The 18752-nt window shown below is 34.3% G+C and overlaps 2 protein-coding genes across 2 annotated transcripts in view; one reads left to right on the top strand and one right to left on the bottom strand.

Annotated features, from left to right (window-relative positions):
- Positions 1–3755, bottom strand: part of LOC138329579 (adenosine deaminase AGSA-like) — a 34288-nt gene extending 30533 nt beyond the window's left edge. The window contains exon 1 of the mRNA XM_069276663.1: positions 3409–3755. Within this exon, the coding sequence (XP_069132764.1) occupies positions 3409–3733 (325 nt within the window). The 5' untranslated portion in view covers positions 3734–3755. The remainder of the gene's footprint in view (positions 1–3408) is intronic.
- Positions 3756–9306: 5551 nt separating this feature from the next.
- LOC138329578 (transmembrane protein 263-like) lies at positions 9307–18381 on the top strand. Its single transcript, XM_069276662.1, has 3 exons — positions 9307–9550; positions 11284–11434; positions 11946–18381. Exons 1-3 carry the CDS (start codon positions 9509–9511, stop codon positions 12137–12139), a joined length of 387 nt encoding a protein of 128 aa, XP_069132763.1. The 5' UTR covers positions 9307–9508; the 3' UTR covers positions 12140–18381.
- The last annotated feature ends 371 nt before the right edge of the window (positions 18382–18752 follow it).

Raw genomic sequence — 18752 nt, 5'->3', positions numbered from 1 at the left:
CACCTACAATAGACAATTTGTCAATCGTGGAACAGTCACAGAGAAAGAGGGCCCCACCTACAATAGACAATGTGTCAATCGTGGAACGGTCACAGAGATAGAGGGCGCCACATACAATAGACAATGCATCAATTGTGGAACAGTCACAGAGTTAGAGGGCGTCATCTACAATAGACAATATGTCAATCGTGGAACAGTCATGGAAATGGAGGGCGCCACCCACAATAGACAATTTGTTAATCGTGGAACAGAAACAGAGATAGAGGGCGTCACCTACAATAGACAATGTGTCAATCATGCAAAATCTCAGAGATAGAGGCTGCCACCAACAATAGACAACATATCAATCATGGAACAGTCACAGAAATAAAGGGCGCCACCTACAATAGACAAAATGTCAATCATGGAAAAGTCATGGAGATAGAGGGCGCCACCTACATTAGACAACATATAAATCATAGAACAGTCACAAATAAAGGGCGCCACCTACAATAGACAACATGTCAATGATGGAACAGTCACAGAGATAGAGGGCGCCACCTACAATAGACAACATGTCAATCATGGAACAGTCGTGGAGATAAAGGGCGCTACCTACAAAAAACAACATGTCAATCATGGAACAAGTACAGAGATAGAGGGTGCAACCTACAGTAGACAACATGTCAATCATGGAACAGTCATGGAGATAGAGGGCACCACCTACAATAGAAACGTGTTTATCATGAAAAAGTCATGGAGATAGAGGGCGCCACCTACAATAGACAACATGTCAATCATGGAACAGTTACAGAGATAGAGGGCATTACCTATTATAGACAATTTGTCAATTGTGGAACAATGGTGGAGATAGAGGGTGCCACCTACAATAGACAACATGTCAATCATGGAACAGTTACAGAGGTAGAGGGCGCCCCCTTTAATAGAAAACGTGTCAATCATGGAAAAGTCATGGAGACAGAGGGCGCCATCTACAATAGACAACATGTCAATCATGGAACAGTTACAGAGATATAGGGCGTTACCTATAATTGACAATGTGTCAATTGTGGAACAGTCGCAGAGATAGAGGGCGCCACCTACAATAGACAATGTGTCAATTATGGAACAGTCACAGAGATAGAGGGCGCCCCCTATAATAGAAAACGTGTCAATCATGGAAAAGTCATGGAGATAGAGGGCGCCACCTACAATAGACAATGTGTCAATTATGGAACAGTCACAGAGATTGAGGGCGCCCTCTATAATAGAAAACATGTCAATCGTGGAACAGTCACAGAGATAGAGGGCACCACCTACAATAGACAACATGTCAATCATGGAATAGTCGTGGAGATAGAGGGCGCCACCTACAATAGACAACTTGTCAATCATGGAACAGTCATGAAGATAGAGGGCGCCACCTACAATAGACAACATGTCAATCATGGAACAGTCATGGAGATAGAGGGTGCCACCTACAATAGACAACATGTCAATCATGGAACAGCTTCAAAGATAGAGGGTGCCACCTACAATAGACAATGTGTCAATCATTAAAGCAGCATTGAGGGCCACTGGTTTTTTTATGCTTTATTATTTTGTTTGTTTTTAGAAATCTGATATGAACTACAAACTTTGTGTTCTTGTGTTACCGTTGTAAGGTCTATTTCCTGTGATCATCAGAGTATAGTGACTAGAGGTCTTTGAGGTTCAAATGCCAGTCTATTTTCGATACACCAGGGGTTCATTATCGGATCGGAACTCCTGGAGCATAGATTCCCGTCTAACTATACATTTTTTCTGATCCTCTTGTGCCTCTGACTAAACTGTGCTTGAAGTGAAGTGATCACTTTTCAGGAGAGCTGAACCCAGAGCAAAATAAATCATTGTGAAATTCTACTACATGTGCTGACTTTGATATTATGTTTGTATATATATATGGTATGTAAAGGTTATTGTCGGTTGTCGGAAACTTAATGTAAGTAAATTGCATTTGAAATTAATTCCATATCTGTGCTTTCAATTGATAATTAAAATGCATATATATCAATACTAAGGCATCATGTTGATAAAAAGGTTCATGAGGAGTGAAATTATACTTTTCCTTATATACGAAGTTGCTATCATATAATAATTAATTGGAATAATAATTTATGAAGCTTTTTGATGTGCATTTGAATAAATGTGATTTTCTTATTGCATTGTATTTTTTAAATTTTTGTCAGCATTGGTTAGTTGGTCTATTGATTAATTTAATCATTAGAACAAGGTGAAATATGATTATCTCCCTTCTCTTCCAGCATTTGTTACCATGGTTGACTGAACTCATGTCCAGCCCCTTTCATGGTCATGTAATAATCCTGATAGGCCATGAATGGGGGATTTAGCCACTTTCATAGTCAAGTAATCCTGATTGGCCATGAAAGGGGTTATCATGGACTCAACTGTGGTAACAAGACATTTATTGGCCACACTTTTCCTTTGTGAGAGGTTGGAAGTATGCAGTAAGATAATATGTGCGCCTTGACAGATAGACAGGTGGCAGGACACCACCACTTCTTATCATAACATCACTATAATAGGTCAGACTGAAGGAACAATCTACCTATACATGAGATTTTTGTACATATCTTATTGAAGTATATACATGTATGTACATTTCTTCATAAAATTTAATGATAAAATTTAAAAAAAAATTTAAAATTATGGATGGACATATTAAAATATATGTTTCTTCACATTAAATGCCTTTAATTTTTTCAGCGTCTCTATCAGAATAACCAATATCTACTTGAGTATGAAAATGAGAGGAAATCATAATTACCATATATATTATAATTACACAATTATTCTATTATGGCCCTTTACAGAGGAAACAGTTCTCCTATACTGTTGTCTGGCGAGGTATAGTTCCCAAATCAAAGACGAGGGGACTATACCTCGCCAGACAACACTATATATAGGAGAACTGTTCCTGAGGGAAAGGGTCATAAAAGATTTAGTATGTCACATGACATTCATTAAATTTATGATGTCATATATTTGGTCGCATGCTCATTCCCGGGGGACTATACTTTAGTGTAGTTCCCTTAGTCAGGTATAGTCTCCCTTAGTCAAGAGGGACAGAGAACTGTCGCAAAATAGACCATGGCTGTTCCTAGTAATTGTCATGTGATGTTCTAAACCTTTGTATTTTGAGTTAGGGTTATCTCCCCTCCTGCATTAGTACTTTAAGGCTCACATTCATTATCGATGACATTACCTATAAATTATTGATTGGTTTCTGCGGTCATTGTCAGCTGGTAGTCGGGTATTGAGCTGGTCCATATCGATCAGATATCAACGCTCTCTTCTTCAAGTTACAGTAAAAATGTTAAAATTGTGCATTACAGTATTACTATATTGGGTTTATTATAAATTATATACCTTTGGGCATCGCCTTAATCATCTGGAAGACAGCGCTTTTTTCAATCAGAGGTTTGCCTTGGAAAAAGTGGACAGATGGTAGAAAGGCTGGTCCATTGGTTGCTCTGGAGATGTTGATTTCTTTGTGTTTAGCATCCATTAGTATGTCGTTGACTTGTTGCTCGCGGCCATTCAGGCTAACACTCCCTCCGATCCGTAGGTTTGCTTCAGCATTCAGAATCTGTTGTCTTTGTTGTAAATATGAACTAGCGAGTACACTTACAGGGACACTAATCACAGTTTCTGTTAAAATAACGCAGATCGTGTATACAACTAAGACCTCCATTCCTACCGACCTGTCTACTGACGATAACGAAACTAGAAAATGACCTAGTTAGCCTATATATAGCCTTTAGCTCAGCGTTATAGTCAGTTTCAATATAGTCAGGCAAAATTATTTTCACAGTGTCTTTAGAAACTAGATTTTAAAAAAAAATCTTCAGAGATTTTTTTTAGAAGAAGCTATAGACATGTTTTCCCACACCTTTGTAAAGGACAAACTCGATTAGCTCTTGGAAAAGAAGCATTTTACTTAATTATTGCAAGTGTTCCACAAGGATCGGTACTTTGCCTATCCTTATTCCATTCGATTTTCCTCTCGTTATCGATGTCTGGAACGGCGTTAATCAAATTGAGCGCGCTTAAAACTTAAGGTCTGAATATTAGAACGAGAAATAATGCGCATGAGGTTTTATTAATTAATTTATTTATTTATTTATTTAAAATTATTATTATTATTTGTAAACAGGTTTATAAACATGATGTATGTACATGTACATATATAATTCATGCATTATTTTCCCCATTCAGCTATCGTTACTATACAACGTATCCGAAAATAATGCATGTGGTGTCACATGATTTTTTTATTTGCTAAAACATACTGTATGTCTACTGTAAATATACGTACCTATCTCATTTTTATGGGTCCTTGAAACTATGAACCTATTTCATTACTCTGCACAGTTTAGGAGATTGATTGTCTGTTAAAGATTTTATTGATGTACATGTATATAAACCAACAGGAGTTTGACATTTTGTCAGTATTATTAAGTATAAATATTTAAAAAAATGCCCCTATATACTATTGTTTTTATATAGTAGAAAGGTTTTTTTTTATATAAATTTATACTATATATTATTGACAGAATGTCATACTCCTGCGATATACCAGTCTGGTTGCCAACCTGATCATCTTATTTTCATCAGCTTGTGATATTCTTTTATTTGTTCATTTTTCTGGGGCTATCTACCTGTTTTAATAATCATTTTGTGATGTTTCAAAAGCGTTCGACATACCAGTATATGCATAGTACATGTATGGCAGGGAGAATGGAGGCCAAATTAACTAACTATAGTATGTCGAGGAAAACTATTTTAAATCTTTGTTAAATGATCCTGTTCACCCAATAAACTACAACACCTATATATAGAGAATGCTAAATCTAGGGGCCACAAGGGTCTGTTCTACAACCCTCTCTTATTCTACTGTACATAAACGACGTCATTATTGATAATAAGCAGTCTTTCCAAACTTCTCTTGCTTCTCTACGCACTCTAAAGTTATGAACTTGGATCGATAAATGGCATGTGGCAAACAGGTGTAGAAACAAACAAATAAGTAAAACTGTTACAAAGTAACTAGCTATATATTGGAGTTCTTCGGAAATTAAAACTCACTCAGTTTAGACCTACATGTTAAAGTTATTTCTATATGCCATAACTGGACCAAGTTTAAAATTTTATTTTTTTCATCAGTAATCTTTTGAAAACCATCAGTTTTGGTAAATTGAGCTGTGAAGATAGCCTCCTCATTGATGAACAAAACAAATCAATTCAGTTTCGTGATGCTTGGGTTTTTCATATAATTTGCGTAACATTTTATTTTTTAGTTAATAAAGAGAAACAATTCAATGACATGCATGTCTGATTGTCTATATTATAAGAATGAATAACGTTTATTAAAATTTTATCAGTTTAATAAATCTACAGTTATTACATGTAAGTGTGATGTTGCTATCATAATCCAATCAGAGCTAATCTAACAAAATCTTACTATATAAATACGATTATACATGGATCCCACGTCAACATTTTGACTTACGAGCTGACAAAATTATACACTTTTTCTGAAAGAGTATGGTCATATAATTGATATACTTAATTGGTTTCATATCAGTTACATTGAGTTTCCCGTTGGTCCACAATTAAACACGTACATTTATTAGCCATGTTCTATACTTAATGCGACTGTATATGTACGTACATATGTACATAGCACCTTTTTGGTTATATCTACGTGTATCGCCAGACACGACTTATTTAATTAATCCTTTAATCCAATGTGTTTTTCTAGCAAATGTTTTAAGCATTTCTTTTATAAAACCGACATGGTAATCTGAGTCCGTGTGGTCATATTTCAGCAGAGATTTAACAATATCTAAATCTTTGATTTCAGTGAGAAATTGCACGTACAATATAGCAAATAAAAAGATGATTCATCCTGATCTTTTGTATATAAGTAAATATTTGTGCGTTGTTTATTAGTTCATTCCCAGTGCGAAGTGACAATCAGCAATCAATAATCAGTATAGTGTTATTTAGGGTGAGGACCTTTTATATACATGTAGTTGGATTAGATCTAAATCATGTCTGGACGTATTTCAACACGAAAAATGCAATAAATATAGCTTTCAGTTCATCAAACGTACATAAAAAACTTGCACGGTTAAAATAAGTAAGTCATGTACGTGCTAAGGTAATGAGATATAAATGTATATCTGCTTCAATATAAAAATCATTACAAGACACAAGACATGATGTGTAAAGCACATATAAGATATGATTTGTAAAGCACGTGTGCTAGGTATGATGTGTGAAGCACGTGTGCTAGGTATGATGCAGGTATGATGTGTAAAGCACGTGTGTCAGACATGATGTGTGAAATAGTCCGCTAAACCTGCCTACAATGTATATTATTCGGCTTTTTAGGTCATTCTGACCCTTCGGTCGTCATGTTTCGTCCGCCGTCGTCCGCCGTCCGCCGTGCGCCGTGCGTTAACTTTTCACATTTCAATATTCTTCTCAAGTTTGACCGATGCGATTAAGCTGAAACTTGCATGAAATGGTCCTGACATGGTCCCGACAAAGTGTTGTTATTTTTCGGGTCGATCCGAAATCCAAGATGGCTGTCACAGCCGCCATCTTGAAAACACATTTTGAACATCTTCTCAAGTTCTACCGGTGCGATTTGGCTGAAATTTGCATGAAATGATCCTGACATGGTCCCGACAAAGTGTTGTTATTTTTCGGGTCGATGCGAAATCCAAGATGGCCGCCACAGCCACCATCTTGAAAACATATTTTGAATTTCTTCTCAAGTTCTACCAATGCGATTTGGCAGATTCTTGCATTAAATGATCCTGACATGGTCCCGACAAAGTGTTGTTATTTTTCGGGTCGATCCGTTTTCGGATCGATCCGAAATCCAAGATAGCCGCCACAGACGCCATCTTGAAAACACATTTTGAACTTCTTCTCAAGTTCTACCGGTGCGATTTGGTTGAAACTGCATGAAATTATCCTGACATGGTCCCGACAAAGTATTGTTACATCTCTGGTTGATCCCCAATCGAAGATGGCTACCATGACACTATATCTAATTAATTTCCTATATGTTAAGGCCCTTGGGACTCTTAATTGTTTGAAATAAAATTTGTTGAAAGAAACTGAAAATGATCCTGACATGGTCCTGACAAAGTGACACCATTTATACTTAATTTTACTATTGCCAAGGTAGTCAGATGACCGTTAAGGCCCTTTAGGCCTCTTGTTATTTCTTTTATATTTTTCTTTATATTTTTTTTTCTGTCTTACTCGAACCTGCTGAAACACAACTGGACCGCGGATGCTTCAAAACTATCTATAGAACAGTGTACACGTGCTGTTGTGTTGACAAATTAATTTACACAGTTTGCAAACAAAATTTCTTTCATACCCCAATCAAGGATTTATAAGTGAGAAGGATTCGTGACTGTCTCTTTACATTACTAATTAAACACCACGCGAGACGCATATGAACCGGGAATAAAACCGTTTTTCTCAACAAATACTTGTCTTATCGAGTCAAACGAAACACCTGTATAGAGTTTATTAAATTTCACAACGTTTATAACTTGATTTAAGGACGGAAGATTTAGAGGATATGTCTTAAATTTGCGTTGAAAAACCGACAGCCCATGAAATGACGGCCCGCTTCAGAAAGTAAGACGGTAACCCTCGTATCCGCAAGCTACATCAAAGGCTGCGCCGGCGGATATCAAAGGAAAATCAATCATCGCCCAACGTCACGGTCAGTGCACAAACACTTGTAAGCTCCTGCCTTGTACTTCCCCAAAACCCAGTGTGACTTAACGTCATGTTACCCAAATTGGCACGCTACCCAAAATGGCACACTTTTTGATAATATTGTTCCGTTTTAAATTCACTTTGGAAATTTTCTTTCAGCTGTTGCTATAATTATTCCCTGATCATCATGAAATACTTTAATGGTGATATTTCCACATGACCATAGCTAGGAGGGATTTTGTTCAGCTATAAACTTAAGAAAATACCTAAAATCAAGTGTTACGGTAAATATTGCCCCGTGCGATGACTCTAGTTTTCCACTTTTTGCTCATTAGTCTGCTCTAAAAAGTGTGGAAATGGTATAAACTATGTCTAGAACACAAATTTAATCAATTTAGTTGTCAGTTACTTGGTAGTTTCATAGTTCAGAGCTGTTTTAGCCTCAGTAAATGTCGATTTTCTAGTATGAAGATTTTTCATCTGCGATAATGTGCGCATGCGAAATGAAACAAAGGTGCGCTCGAATAGCACTTATACATCCAAGAGTTACTTCCCTTATGCCATTTATATGTTTATTTAACAGTAAAACACACACAAAGCTTAAAAGGGCAAAATATGCTTAAATATTATCGTAAAAATTATGTAAGAAAGGTAAGTGATAACCATAAAGATGAAATTTTACCTGCGTAATGACTGCATTGATTTTCACGTAAATCATCCAAATAATACATATGGAGAAAAGTGTTCAATGGCATTAATTGTTGATTTTTGTATTGTAGTTTCAATATAAGTCAAATCATATTTGAAATATTCCGATATTTCCTATGCTCACTGTTTTTACCTGGGTGTGCCAATCTGGGTACCCGCACCTGGTTGATAGCAGGTGCGTTCTAGACCTGTATCCAAGGATGCTATTTATGGAAACACGTGCAGAAAGAATTCCAAACATAAACCAACAGACAGATGATAGGCTCTATTTGTAAGATTGATACAAAAATTGGAATTATATTGCAATCTGAAAAATAGATGCTTAAAAATAAGAAAAATGTGTGCCAATCTGGGTTACATGACGTTATCCTTCTCATATACGTCCTTGCCCCAATGAAGTTAGAAAATAGGGACATCAGTGAAATAAAACTAAAGACTTCTACTTGTTGAATGTTAAGAGAAAAATCTGGATTCAAGCAAACTTTAGAAAATTTAAACAATAATCTTCAAAGGGTGTACCAATTACTTTAATTAGCTGATGTATCTCAACGGTAAATCAACAACTTATGTTACCGATATCTACTTTCATTTTCTATTTTAAAGAGCCAATCAGCATACGCGCTGTTAGATTTTTCAGCCAATCACAGCGAGGTTTCGTACTACTATTTTTGGAAAGCACACTTTGTTTTGCATAGGGGTGAAGGTCATTTTAACTTTTGTTTCGATTGTGCTGATTGGTTGAAAGAAAGGACAAGAAGAGGCTTAATCCAATCAAAAGTAACTTAACATGTCATTTAAATTAAATGCAATTGTGTCCAAAATAAACAACGTGGCACACTGCAGACGACGTAGTTTGGTGACAATCTGACAGTGTGACTGATTCTTTTGTGCAAAAAAGACGAACTGGTATTTCATTGCATCTTAGTGCTTTTTTTCTTTCGCTTAGTCACAGGCGTCTAACTTGGAAAGTTGAGTACAGAGCGAATATCGAAAGTTCCAAGTCAAAATGGCGAGCATTTTACAGACCGTGAAAAGCTGTGTTTGGAAGGTTTGTTATGTTCAAAATTAACTGTGTGTTCAAATTGTGTATGGGAAAACATATAGTGTTCATTTAAATTGGCTTCCCAATTTATTGATTTTATTCTTTATCTTCATTATCAATGGAAATTGGGGTGACAAATTCTCTCGTAGCAAAAGGTTTGAAACCCCTTTGGACTTGCGAGGGTGTACTTGATAGCTAACACGTCCCCATTTCAGAGAATTTACCCTTTGTTTTTTTAGATGCATTTAGATATCCACAGTTAGGCCAAAAAAATGGACAAAGCGAGTGGGGATTTATGTATCTGTTTAGGTACTGTCACCAACTAACTCCGAAAACATCTCTTGTGCAACTGTTTAAGTACTGTATCTACTTTTATCTATTTCAGCATCTGTAACAAAAAAAAAATGTACTGTATATAAACCCCCTCCCCACGCTGATGCGCTTCCAACATGCCAGTAATCATCATCATTGACGGATGACGTAACCCCTAAGAAAAAGGTGTTGCATCTTCATTATATAGTCAATTGAAGTGTAAACTTGAAAAATGCTTTAAAAACCCACAGTCAATTGAAGTGTAAAATTCAAAAGTGCTTCAAAAACCCGCCCAAAATCGGGGATGGGGGGTGTTAATGTAAAAGGAGTGAGTCGTTGTGGTTTGTTTATAAGGATTTATAAGTGAGAAGGATTTGTCACTCAGTGTTTTGAGCGAATACATCGCTAGCACATCTGTGTTTGTGCACTGACCATGACGGTCATTGGGTGACGACTAATTTTCTTTTGATATCTAGATCTGCTGGTACAACCTGTGATGTAGCTTGTGGGTGCCAGACTTACTGTCTTAATTTCTTAAGCGGACCATCATTTCATGAGCTGTCAATTTTTTTAATGAGAATTTAAGACATTTCTTCTAAATCATCCATTCTTAAACTTAGAACTAGACATTGTGAAATTTATTAACCTTTATGTTTGTGTTTCTTTTGACTCAATAAGACAAGAACGATTGTATTTGTTGAGAAAAATGTTTTAAAACATGTATCCGTTTCATAGGCATCTCACATGGTGTTTATTTATAATTAGTAGTGTAAGGAGACAATGAAAATAAATCCTTGGTTCATACCTGCAGTGTTAATGCAGTCTGTCATTCATGCTTAGATTTTACACCAGAATGACCCGATCAAGTTTTGATTCCTGGTCAGGCACTCAACAGGAATGTGTATTTCCTTACTCTTAATCTACATACATTTATGTTTACAGATAATTATATACTTGTCAAAGCCAGCCTGCAGATGTGAAAATACCATTTTTCAGTGTACCGTTATTCATTTCTTTTGATTTACCTGATCATTCAAAGGACCAAATTACCTGTCTCTTAATTTTTTTACCTTCAATTTTAAATTTGCTATAACATATTCCAGGGCTGGATATATCGACAGTGGCAGTAGCCCCTGGAGCATCGAGGATGTTTTTTTTTACAGGCCCTTCCCCATTTAAATTTAATCATAGAAGAATATATGTACTTGCTTTACAGTTATATTATGTGATTTGGTATTTAAAAAAAAAACCAGAAATATTTTGTTGAAAAAGCCATTTAAAATTGGTTTTTGAGATCAAGCCTCTATGGAACAAAGTTAGAATAAGCTTACTAGTAAAGGATATATGAATTATATTTTCATCTAACCGACTGAAGGATTAAGTGGCTTCCTCGCTATTCTGAGCATAATTTGTTTTTGTTTCCACAGAAACCAGTTTCCGAGCAAGTCGAGGTGGTGACTAATGTCAATGAAATGAAGGAGGACCCTGATCAGTCTAGAGAGGAAGTAGTGCACAATGATGTCAAGGAAAACGAGGCACCAAACTATGATGTTGATAAAAAGACAGATGAAATGACGGGTGAGATCATTGACCTTGTTATGTGTTTTTAGGATTATTTGTTATCGAGAGCAGATACTTAGCTCCTGTATAAGCTTCAGATGTTCAAGATAATATGTAATCAGATGATTTTGTTCTAAATATTGATTGGCCTTGATCTCTCAAATCAAACTAAGTCAGAAGCTGGACTTTCAATTTTATAATAAAGTAATTTATGTAAGCACAATTTGTTTGAAGAAATTTGAGCCTGCTGTGAACATGTACAAGATTTATATTTAGATTCAACATACATCAACTTTAGCAGTCCAAAAAGATCTTGATTTTGACTCTTTAAATCAATACCAATTCAACCTAGTAAGTACCGGTAATGCTGGTAGTGACATTTTTACCTACTAAGTTATGGGAAAAATATAATCATGTCATAGAACAATAATCATGTCATCATTGTAAGAATCTCAATAATACCTTTGATTTAGGTGACATATGTGTTTGAATCTAATCACTGACACAGTCCAGTTATTTAATTTTTCAGACCCCAAGGCTCAAGGGAACCTGATCTGGCGGATGTCGTCCGGAATCTACAGCACAGCTACAGGAGCTGTAGGTATGGGCATCGGGGGAGCTAAATGGGTCGCTAACAAAGGTTACGATGTGGGGTCATCAGCAGCCAGCTATGTTAAAGTTCCAAACATGGCAACATTTAAGAAAAAGGATAAAAAGGAATGACCACTTCTAAGCAAACTTTTTACATACTGAATTTACAGCATCTATCATGTCCTGGTGTACATCATCATGCCATGGTGTAAATCAGCTTTTGTTATTGGTTCTATAACAAGGAAGGACGGAGAAGTGTCCAGATAAGGAAAACATCCTGATACAGTATGCATGCATACTTAAAAAGATTTTTAAAAGTTTTTGACATTAATTAAATTGTGTCTATATGATGTTTCATATGACGGGAAAACATGACACTGTGTTATAAAAGTGTTTCAAATGTACAGTTTTAAAATACTATGTGTAATTTGTCACTGTTTGGAATTTTTCTGGAGCCAAACATTTCCTTGAAACTGAAGAAGTAATATTACTTTTGTAATGATAATCTGTGCCAAAGTGTTTGTCAACTTGAAAGCAGACATTTCTAGCAACACATAATATGGTTCTTGCCTGTAGCATCGCTGCAATATATTTTTTTTGTTAGAACTTAGATAGTTAGCTGTCTTAAGTAATGTCTATACAGTCAAACCTGTCTATAACGACCACTAAGGGGTGACAGAAAAACAGTCACTATAGACAGGTTGCCTTTATAGACAGGTCGGGACTTTCTTGCCAATCAGTGAGCCAGTAAATAAAACCGGTCGTTATAGACAGGCAGTCGTTATATATAGGCGGTCGTTAGAGCAGGTTTGACTGTATATATCTACAAGTACAATGTACAATAAGTTGATTTTTGAGTAAGTTTCTATTATAAATGTAAAAGGTTGTTGTATTTGACAGGATAGCCTCCCTTCATTTGTTACATTGTGTAGAACAACCAAATAATCATCACTTAAAATCATGACATTTCAGGGAGTACACAAATGCCATGTATAACTAGATGTTCCTTCATTTCCAACATCATTATAGCTTTAAAAAAACAATTTTTTTTAATCATTCAACTTTTCTGATTTTTATAACAGGACCGTAAACAATGCTTGTTTTGTAAAGAAGAACAAGGGTGTTATATAAACTATCCAGTTTTTGTTTAACTTCAGATTAGAATATTTGATTTTTCATAAAATTGACTTCATTTAAGAATTTGTTTTTGATTTTTCATTAAATCAGCTTCAGTTTAGAATATCTAAATTTTCATGAAATTATCAACAGAAAGATTTCAAACACACATATATACAAAAAATCTAATTTATACCTACCTATATATACATACATATATTGTGAGCATACATAATTCACTACAATTGAGAAGATAGTTACAGCTGGAAAGGTAGTTGGGCTTGAATTATTTTACACATGTACATTTAAGAAAAGCAGGTCTAAATATATAATACGAGTGTGTCTTTTTATAATGGAACAACATATCAATATTCACTGGGACCAGAAGTTCAGACATTGAGTGCATCAGGGCCAGTTAATAGTAAGATCATTACTGACATCTTCACACATTCTGTCACCATAAAGGGCCAGGTTATCCAGTAAATAATGAACGTCATCATGGTCTGCAAATCTCATTATAGAGAAATATCTACTCTCTAATAAATAGTTAAGTCATACAATTGATGTAATCAAAGTTCATCCTTATAGATCAACTTTTTGTTCATATATGATATTTACACATATGAGAATGTTAAACATTTCTCTCAACAGAATTTTAACCGTAAGACTTTTTTCAGGCTTATATATAGTGGATATGTAGTTAGAGGAGAGGAAAAAGGAAAGGTTTTCTGTTCTCCATGATCAGTAATAAGAGATTTGTTGCTGAAACAAAGCAATCACTTTATTTGGCCTTACTCTAGATGATTAAATATTAATTAATTGATATGTACTTTATACATTATAATTACTTTCATATTTCATTTGAATCATTCTCTACTGTGTTATCATGATACTTAAGATGATTTACCAATCAATTGCTTTAAATAATTCTATACTGTATTATCAAGAAACCCAAGATAATTTACCAAAACAGTTACATTGACATAAAAGAAGATTGCATATTACAAACCTGCCACAGAATCATATAGTGTTCTAGCTGCAACCATCAAATAAAAGAGATATATTGGAGCATAACATAGAGTATTGTAGTGGGAGCGGAATTACAAGTCTAATTTTAATTAGATTTAGTCTACCATTGTTAATTATTGTATTAATTGTTAAGAGGCTGTAGGGGAGCATGTGCTTTATCAACATATGTATCTGGTGCTTTTTGTGTTTTTACCAACACCACATATTATTGTGTTAAATGTTGATAGCTATATAAATATGATGAGGATTGGATTGATTAGCCATGTTCTGTGTACGCCACCATATATATAGGTTTATTGGTGTATAAACTATAAGATAGATCTTGAGACAAATTGTATGAACTAGTACTGTGAATTTAATATTTATTGGAAATATAATAATTAGTTTGTACAGTAATCTGTCTCCTAGTCATTTTGGTGTTTGCTTAAATTTTGAGCTAGCTAGATCATTTTGATGTAGTATCAAAATTTGGCAAAATTTCTCAACCAAATCTTGGAGGCATGGTTGTTGATTGATCCTGATGTATCTGTGTTTGTTGTTGATTATTCCTGATGTACCTGTATTTGTTGTTGATTGTTCCTGATGTACCTGTGTATTGTGTTTTGTATATACCCACAGGATACTTGTTCATTTTCACATGTGTACATTAAATGAGGAGATTAATTTCACACTTTAATCATAAACCAGGTAACTATTGAAAACATACTACATGTGTAATAAGAAACGTATATTGTGTAGAAATTAAACTGCAATATGCATTGTTGTTTTGACAGTTTTTTTACTGCAAAAAGGTTAATGTTGATACGGTCAGTAGTGTATAGTGTTGCAGTGTATACCTAGTCCTTTACCTTTATTTAGTAGACGGCATTTCGATATAATTATAACCCGAGTTGTGTATAACTGTGGTAATTAAATGATAGATTTTATAGCATATCTGTGCAATATATACTTCCCATATAGCTCTCCAATGCTTGCACAATGTAAAGAGCTTTTATAGAGTCATGCATGAGTGCTGAATTATTATATATAATAAAAAATTATGTATTTGAAAGTTCATGTACCTTGAAGTAACCTAGTCTAATATCATATTTTTTTTTTATTGTAACAGACATCTTCTCTTCTTGACTATCTAATTTACATGAATTTGTGATTTGTGTGAGGTCAGTACTTAATTGTGACAATATAAAAACAGAGAGTCACCACAACTGATGTATTATAATTACACACCATAGCCTTTTATATTCCCTTGTTAAATATTTCATTATTACATGTATATCTCAGTTGCTTAGCATGTAACCTGGTTTGTTCCATATTGTAAGGAAATGCAATAATTCTCTTGTTATGTTCAATTATTTAAAGTAAAGTATTTTTCTGTTGGAATAAGAATTATTTTGGAAGTTTTAGAATTAAATATAAATTTATTAATTGATTAAGAGAATGATCCTTATTACTACAGAAAACATTCAGTGAGATTTATTTAAAGGAACAGATGTTTATTTTGTTGAGGTTATGAGGGTACAATAATATGTAATGATAATGGAACACATGTAAATTATGTAACCCTGGCGAAGCCGGGTTACATAAAATTTACACGGGCTCCATTATCATTATACCCTCATAACCTCAACAAAATAAACATCTATTCCTTATATATACAGTTTTTCAAGTAAATGAATATTATTTATTCCTGCGGCAGTTGCATATTTTTTATTAAATTACCCATATTTTTTTCTCTTCCGTCATCGTCATCGAATTCGATTAAACAGCTGATTGGAATCTAGTCATTCATATGTTCCCTCAAAAGTGGGGTCATGACCCCACGTTGCTACGCCATTGACTATTCCCGTAATAATTGAATCGCCGTGTTGTTGTGCTTACATTATACGCTGATAATGATAATACTAGAAAACTGGTTATTGAGTCCATGTCAGTGCAAACTGTAAATGTTATATTCTTCTGTCCAAAACTATTGTTAAACAAGGGTTGAATTCCACTATAACTAGGTCGCTAACATTTGTAAATGCTGTATTTTCATAGTGCTTTAAAGTTTAGATAGGAAAAAGTCTGAACATTTGTTGGAGAGAAGGATATTATCCTAAACAACATTCATGTCTTTCATTGTGCAAGTCTTATGCTTGCCCCAGTAACATCTTGCATGCCCCAAAGTTTGATTATCTATTAGTTAAACACCTTATATTAATTTATGGAAATATAATATAGTGCTTTAAATGCAGCAGTTTTCCAACAAACTTCCGTCCAATAGAGATCGATACAAAATTGTGTAATTTGTATTATCAAGATATCTGTAGTTCAGATTAAATCTGAATGAATTCGAATAGACTTAATATAGAATTTTGAGATAGGAATATATTTCAAACTCCTAAACTTACATTAGCTGTAGTCTATTGAAATTATTAAAGGGAAGGAGAAATATGAAATATATACATATATAGATAAAAGTGAATATCTTGTGTAATTAAAATAAGGGCACTGTAGGAGCTGTTCTAATTGTAACCAGTCATGGGAGAGAACTCTTCATATTTGACTACAAAATCACACGTAGTGACTCGTTACATCTGTTGGTATTCTCTTGTTGTGTGATTTATCCAGTGTCTTATAATGTGCCAAAGCTGTTGTTGTTGTATTCCATGTATAATATTATTCATCTGAATGTTAATCTAATTAGCGCAGGCATATGTAACCTAAGATCTATTAAAGGCCCACTACCTTTCCGAAACGGCTTTTATTTTTTAAAATGGGAATGTAAAACAAGATCGATAATTTTGTAGAGTCTTAAAAACTATTAACTTACCGTTAATACTACTTTATCATCACCTTATTAACGATTTGATTAAAATAAACAAAATGTTTATTTTCATAACGCGGGTCGTATTATGTTTCCCGCCGTCGTCCTAGATACCGCGCGGTAGTGGACTATCACTGCGCCAGACGGCAAAACAGCGAATTAACTCTCCACTGTTTTCATATATTACGCATGAAATCTTGCATAAGTTTGGTGTCGTAACCTTATTTAAGGTCATCCGTATGCATTTTCTGATGTTATTAATGTTTTTTAAGAAACCTTTATATTTTGCTCCGGAAAGGTAATGGGCCTTTAACCAACATACATTATAATCATCTCTGATGTAAGTTATCTAAATTTTGCCTTATTTCTAAGATTTTGTTTGGGGTAATGGCCTATAAGATAAAACGTGTGCAATATTAGAATACCTATACTCCCTCCTTGATTTACTCAACAATCTACAATTCTCTCTTAGCATAGTAAAACATGGTTATAACGAAACTCTGGGAACCATCAAAATCACTTTGGTACTCAAAATTCTAAATCTTCTCTTTGTGATGTGATTTGTATGTTAATGCTCACACTTTGATACTAAATTGAAATAACTATAATGATGATAAAAAAATAATCATAAATAATATTTCAGTTTTATTAATTCTTGAATTAGAAAAAAAAAATTGATTAAATTCAGATTTAAGTTTTTGTCTTTTCTCCAAACTGTTGACAATCACTTGTTGTCCCTGTTACCAATGTCTGTGTAAATCCATGTTATAATGTTGTCTGACCTTGTCTGACCACAAAGGTCAATAGTGTTACCATATCAATCATCTTGAAAATATTTTGTTTCTCATCTTTTTTGAGTGTTGGTGGTGCTGGGTTGAACTTTACTGCAGAAAACCATTATTTTGAAGTAAGTTCACAGAAAACTATCAGTGAAATACTGATGCTATTTTGTACATTTTGTTTATAATCATGTTAAAATTGTTGATACTATGGAAGAAGGAATCATTAACTTCAATGTTATCAGATGTTTGCCTTTTATATCAGTCATGTTGCTTTAAAACATTTGCATCAAATGATTACACACATTAACTATTTTTGTTGTATCACATTTCATTATGTTGGAATCTCTTGTTCTATTTATGACATTTGTCTCCATTTTTATCACCCTGTTAAAATCCAGGAAACTAGAACACAGGTTTGATACACAGGCAATAATTGATGTGATTTGTTAAGCCATTTATCGTCCTAAAGGTATATATTTATAAGGTGAGTATATAAGACGGAAAAGGTTGAAAATTGAATGTGAAGTAAGTTTTGTGTACCTGACAAATCATAACTTATGATATACTGTGTTCAATTTTAAATGTGTTTATTATCTTGAAATAAATCAGAAAACAAAATACAAGTGTTTTGTTCTCTTTTCATGTTTAAGTAGTCAGATAGTTGGATATTCAATTCAACTTTGATCCAGATTGGTCTCTTGATCCCCTCCTTCATTAAAATTCTTTATTGTTATATGTGATTGATTGGAATACATGGTTGGCTGGCAACCATCTTAAATTTTGAAATTCTGTTAAATAGTGGCCTGTGATCACGTTTCCATGTCTACTAACCTTGAGATTTTTATATGTGCTAAATACGACAAATGTAACTATAATCTAACTTGTCACATGTCAAAATTTGCATTTTGTTGATATGTTAATGCATGTACCCGGTATACATTCTTGGAAATTCATGAAAGTAAAATCAGCAAAAAAAATTCCATGCCACATATAATTCCACTTTTACAGTTCA

This window comes from Argopecten irradians, chromosome 8 (assembly GCF_041381155.1).
Source record: "Argopecten irradians isolate NY chromosome 8, Ai_NY, whole genome shotgun sequence".
In the NCBI taxonomy this organism is placed as follows: Eukaryota; Metazoa; Mollusca; class Bivalvia; order Pectinida; family Pectinidae; genus Argopecten; species Argopecten irradians.
Note: the sequence above shows the minus strand (reverse complement) of the source record. Positions and strands in the feature narration are given on the sequence as shown.